Genomic DNA, 5,877 nt, shown 5'->3' with positions numbered 1-5,877 from the left:
TCAACAGGAAAGCCGGCAAGCATCCAGACCAGTCAATCATTCAATCAATCCAGCAAAAGCTGATGAGTGTTCTTACACGCCACAGAAGCACGACCGAATGTGATCAGCGTTCAGTCATTTTATAGAGGCACGATTGATGTTGATGGGTGTTCACTAACGCTTATCAGACAGCCTGGATCAATGTCAGAAAGTCTCCCTTAAAAAGCGTGTTTTAACTTTTGCTCTCGCACTCGAGCGCACTCACGCTCCCGCACTCGCTTGCTCGGAATATAGCGGTTGCGTTCCCTTCTGTGAGTCTTTTTTCTCCGGCACTAGGCACTGGAGCGGGTTAGCAGCAGATACCACAGGACGGCGAATCAGCGGATATAACGATAAGTATCACAAATTATTATGTATCAAGCCACATACGTACCGCCATTGGGGTCAAAAGTAACGGAACGATTCAATATTCTCTCGGAGATTGAAACGATAAATTTTCTCCTTAGCGGGTAAAAAGTAATGTTTTATAAATTTCGAATCGAATTCACCACCGGTATATTTTTGTCCTGGCTCTGTAAATAGCTGTGATTACTGGTCGATCGGAAAACGCGATAGGTTGGCGAGTTTCGCCATCACTGGGCGTATGTAGATCAATTTTTGTACGGCACAGAGCGAAGCCTCATTAATCAATCCACGGTACGTGTACTTGTTCGTCCGGCGTCTGAAGACTTGACGTAAAATGAAGCAGTTCCCCCTGTTTGTTGTGCTACCATGGTGATCACGTTGCCTCTCGCACAACTGCCTGTTAAATTAAAGATCATGATTTCAGCAAACCAGCAACGTCAGACTGTCTTTCGATATACTTCTTTGAAATCAAATAACAATGGTGTTGTTCAACGTGTAACAGCCGTTTTAGGCTGTCTCTCGTAAGCTCATTCTGTCATCGATTTAACTTCAAAACCAACTTTACCGTCCAAATTATGGTTAGCGATACATGCATGGGTGTACCGGTGACACTACTGATGAAACGTAGTGTGTGTTGTTTGTGGAATTTCGCTTTGCGTCTCTTGAAGAGGGAGATTTGTTGCGGAATTTGTGGAGTCGCTTTGTAACACATTTGCTTGGATTTGAGCGATGAATGATTGGAGGCAATGAATATCCAGGAAAGTTCAAGAAGACGAATGCTGTAATACGATTCCACTAATTCCCTAATAAATCTCACTTTTCAATAGACGCGAAGCGTAGTTTGGAGAAAACCGCATACTACTCGCGTGCCTAATTAGTAGTATGCACCATTGCAGTGATAGTGGGCTATCGGAATGCCTTCACCAACCTATTTGATTGTGGGTGATTACCACCAAAAAGACAGTGAAAGGCAATTGATTTGTTGTGCAGCATTAAGTTAGGTAGACTACAACCGGGCTGTCTTCCACGAAATTCCATAACGGTGACCCACCAGTGTTTACGAGTAAATAATCAAGTGACAGGAACCAAAAAGCAAAACGTTATGCGAATAAAACGGAGTTATCAAGTAGTTTAGTCAACAAATCAAAGTATTCAGGTCTAATCACTAAGCCGGAAGTACCAGTGTAACGGTGATACTCCCGATGGAAGGCATGTGAGTAGCATGTTTTCTTCTTGTAACTTCGCTTTGCGTCTCTTGAAAGATGGAGATCTGTTGCGGAATTTGTGGAGTCGCTTCGGAACATTTGCTTGCATTTGAGCGATGAATGATTGGAGTCAACGAATATCCAGGAAAACTGAAGAAAACGCGTTCAGGAGAAGATGGATGTTCAGTTTTTTTAAATGGGCTGCAAATGAGAGTTTTGCTTCCCTGTCCAATAGTCTGTAACCGATCAGTTAGCATTTTCTAATAAACAACTCCGCAGCAAAGCCCATTTGGACTGTTCACCGCAAAAGATACTATCCATTTTAGAGATTTTTTCTTATACGCACAATTCTCTCATCAGGTCTACCGCTTGTGCCCATCCAGGTGCGATATCCCCGGCAACATCTGTTTATAATTTAATCAACGCGCACATGAATAAAAACACTCTGGTGATGCTAAACTGATGCTGTCTAAGAAAGCGGATGAGGTAACACACCTTCTAACCAAGCGACAACTTTCGGTTTTCCTAATCGGTTTGCTTCCACACGGCGAATAAAAACTAGACGCCTTGAGCGCACAGATGGTTGCCAGTAATCTGGAAAGTTTATGCCTAACAGCAATTTTATCTGTTTCGGTCAAACTGACTCTTAACACTGATCGTGTAAGCAGACCGGAAGGATTTTTCCTCTCTTGGAATCGTGAAAGGGACTTGTAGAATCCGCATGTGAAGATATGAACTAAAATAATTCACATTTTGGTTTTACAAAAACACATTATTTCCCATGAGAGCTTCATTTTCTTGGATCTCGTTTATACTTAGTGCACCTCACGCACAATCACTAACCCACCGCAACGCAACACTACGCTCCCCAAAAACGCACTGATGATGTCACCTCGATTAGTGATGAAACGTTTGCAGTCGAATAGCCCAGTCCAGTGAACAAGCCAATGACAATTTTTTTGTAAGTCTTTTTGTAAGTCTCTGGTTAGCATATTTGCATGGACAGACTTTTTCAGAGAATGAATGAGTCGATCCTGTTTGTCACACTTTGTACAAAAATGCATATTTGCTGTTCCCCTTAGATAAGCACGTGGCGTTTGTATTTCAGAGTACGTGCGCTCTTTGAATGTGACACACTAGTTCACTAAATGTGGAGGCAGTTAACACGTGTGACCGCGTGATGTGGATCCCGTGATTGAAGGATGAGCGGCGCTATATACCGTCTAAGTGCTGATCAGCCACCCGTGACCGAAAAGTTAAGTGTTCAAACTACTAGCCGGGAGGTCGCGGGTTCGAGACTCTTCGGAGTTTCGTGAGATGCGCACTGCTGATGATTCTCAATAAGGATGAAACACAACTGTACGGTGCTTCTCGGTTTTTCGAAACAGATTGGCTTCACTTACAGGACAAAATCTCCACAAAAATATCCCAAATCTCCTCACACCATCATCATTTTACTAAGTGTCTCTTTTTAACCGTTTGTGACGGTTCACCTCAGTTACGTGCCTTGCGACGTGATAGGATTTGAGTTGGCTTTTCAACCTGGCGTACAACGCAAATTCACGCCATTCCACAACCCGGGCATTTTTATCCAGAGTCATACTGAAGTAAGAAGCCCAACGGAAGACATAAAACCCATGTAGATTGTCGATCACCCCAATGAGCTGATACCTTGACGGGATGCATCATCTAGATAGCCTCATTAGCATCGTTTCCGAACTAATTCTGTGAAGTCTGTGGGCCATAACTATCCTGGAAACCGAAGTTTCAATTTTTTGCTCTGCGAGACTGTATTCCGTGGACAATGCACCAAGTACACTATCGGCTTAGTCGAGCAGTCTCGCGACGTTGTTCGAGAATAAGGAATTATTATATCTTCCACGTATCATGAGGCGAGAGGTTGAACTCTTTTTGTCTCCTCTACGTGATCAGAGCCGGGTTCCTAGCCGTCACACAGTCGGGCAGTTACTGCATGCTACAAGAATAGATTCCCAGTAACCCTTGTTGAGGCGACTAATCAAAATCGACAAATTCTACCACAGTACGCTCCCGAGTACTCCCGAGTCTAGCGTGACTTGGTGAAATTAGTAGTTCGTGCATTCCAAAATGGAATGAACAGCGTGTGCTTTGAATGGACAGACTGAGCGAAAAGTCAGTCGCATTAATATGGACAGTGGCGTCACTTTGAAATGCAAATTAACCGGAAACTAGCCCTGGGAATATTTCGAGCGGCGAACAAAAACCCCGGGAAACTTCAGACAAAAGAGACTAGCGAATGGATTTCGATCGCTAAGGGTGTCGCCAAGCCATACGTCTCGTGGCGTTATATGTACTTCATAGGCACGCAAAGATCCACGCTCCGAGAGTTCTTCAAAGTGTCTGAAGGCTTTTGCTAAAATGTTCTGACCTATTTTGTGGAGATTTCATCCTGTAAGTAAAGCCAATCTATGCTGAAAAGCCGAGAAGCACTGTACAGCTGTGTTTCATCCTTATTGGAAATCATCAGCAGTGCGCATATCACGAAACTCCGAAGAGTCTCGAGCGTGCAACCTCCCGGCTAGTAGTTTGAACACTTAACCGTTCGGCCACGAGTGGCTGATCAGCAGTGTGATTAACTCGCACTTAGACAGGATATAGCGCCGCTCATCCTTCAATCACGGGATCCACATCACGCGGTCACACGTGTTGACTGGCTCCTCGAGCAACGACTTCTCAGATAGAAGTTTCACTCATCGGGTGAAGTTTATTCTTCCACTGAGCTGCTTATAGATTGTTGGTAGCGTGAGGAGATTTGGGATTTTTGTGGAGATTTCACCCTATAAGTGAAGCCAATCTATGCTTACCTCTGTTTAGTGCTTACGCATTATAACCGCACTCGGTGTGGCGGTGGTGCCTCAAAAAAAACCAGCATCGGAGGGACTTCAGAAACCACTGATACATATTCGCGTTACACTGGTATCAGCATGGCTAGGTTTTAGCCAAATAAACATGGATGATGAGCTCCCACATTTAAGCTTGAGAGGCACTCTGTTAGGCTTTCAGGATGCGTTCTCATGATTGATAGCAGAGTGTTGTGTGCCCCAAACTGCTCGCAAACTGCTTGCTACTAAGTGCCTCACACGCTTTTCCATTGACTGCCGTTAACAGTGTGGATGGGTTTATTCGAACACCTGGTATTTCAATGCCGTCATGATGGGTGGTTTGCTAGTTTACTGATCAGTCATTAATTTTTGGGTTTCTGATCATCTTTCCTGCAGTCGGGTTGAACACAACAACGTAGTCCGATACACGAGTGACTAGTTATAAACCGGAGACCTAACATCATATAAAGAAATATTTAATGAAACTGAGCGACTTCAACAAGAAGATTTTTCAAAGCAATAAACTTTTGCAAAGGCCTCCTAGTGTTGGAGGGAAATTCTCTGAGGAGGGAGAAGACAAGAGCTATTTTCAGAACTGTTGGTGACTGATCAACACACCCACATTCGTCCAAATGCATCTAGACTTCTTCAACTAGCGGCTTGGAATTCTGTACCGCAATGTCAGACTCTAGAAACAAATTTGATCTAGCTATTATACTATACTACTTGCAGGCACATTGAAACCGCAATTCACTGGGTATGTGACAGTGATATTTCACCTTGGTACTCCGGATACAAAATGTATATGAGGTGAGGACAATGTGACAGCAAACAAGTTTTGTTTTATGTGGTGGCTACAAGTGCTCTGAATTATTCGAAGGATATTGAGCAGGCATCTCCGAATCCAGCGTCTTCTGCCTCCAGAAAATTTGAACACCTTGCATAAGACTAATTGTTGTGGACCACAGTCCCCCTAATGCCTTCTAATTATCGTGAACCCCGTTCCAGATAGCCGATTGATAGCGTGGTGCGCTTGGCCAAACCAGAAAAAATCAATGAACGTGCAAACCGGCTGATCTATTGATCACTGTCGTGTACAAGCGGGTCAAAAAAGTGATACTAAGAATACAACTCATCTGTCAAGTACGAGTGAAGAACAACCAATGAAATCGGTCTCAACGAAAAACGATTATTCCATTGGCTATCATATAGTTCCGCTACGTTCGGAGCCGGTTCTCCTAATATCTTCCCTTTGAAGTGCAGTAGTATAAGTCTTCTGTCACGGATTAACTTGATTCTTTGTCACTGGCATTCTCCTGTATGCCGTCCTTCGTGATTATTGGTACACAGGAGCTTCTGGTGTAAAGGTGATACTACTGATGGGGAGGCATGCGAGTAGTATGTTTTCTTCTTGTAACTTCGCTTTG

General features: G+C 43.7%; 1 protein-coding gene across 1 annotated transcript in view; it reads right to left on the bottom strand.

Annotated features, from left to right (window-relative positions):
• Nucleotides 1-5,736: 5,736 nt before the first annotated feature.
• T265_15115 (hypothetical protein) overlaps nt 5,737-5,877 on the bottom strand; it is a gene marked incomplete at both ends in the record, with an annotated part of 3,114 nt that continues 2,973 nt past the window's right edge. Inside the window, 1 exon segment of the mRNA XM_009176652.1 lies at nt 5,737-5,806. Coding sequence (XP_009174916.1) covers nt 5,737-5,806 — 70 coding nt within the window.

The sequence above is a fragment of the Opisthorchis viverrini genome (assembly GCF_000715545.1).
Source record: "Opisthorchis viverrini unplaced genomic scaffold opera_v5_357, whole genome shotgun sequence".
Taxonomy (NCBI): domain Eukaryota; kingdom Metazoa; phylum Platyhelminthes; class Trematoda; order Opisthorchiida; family Opisthorchiidae; genus Opisthorchis; species Opisthorchis viverrini.
Note: the sequence above shows the minus strand (reverse complement) of the source record. Positions and strands in the feature narration are given on the sequence as shown.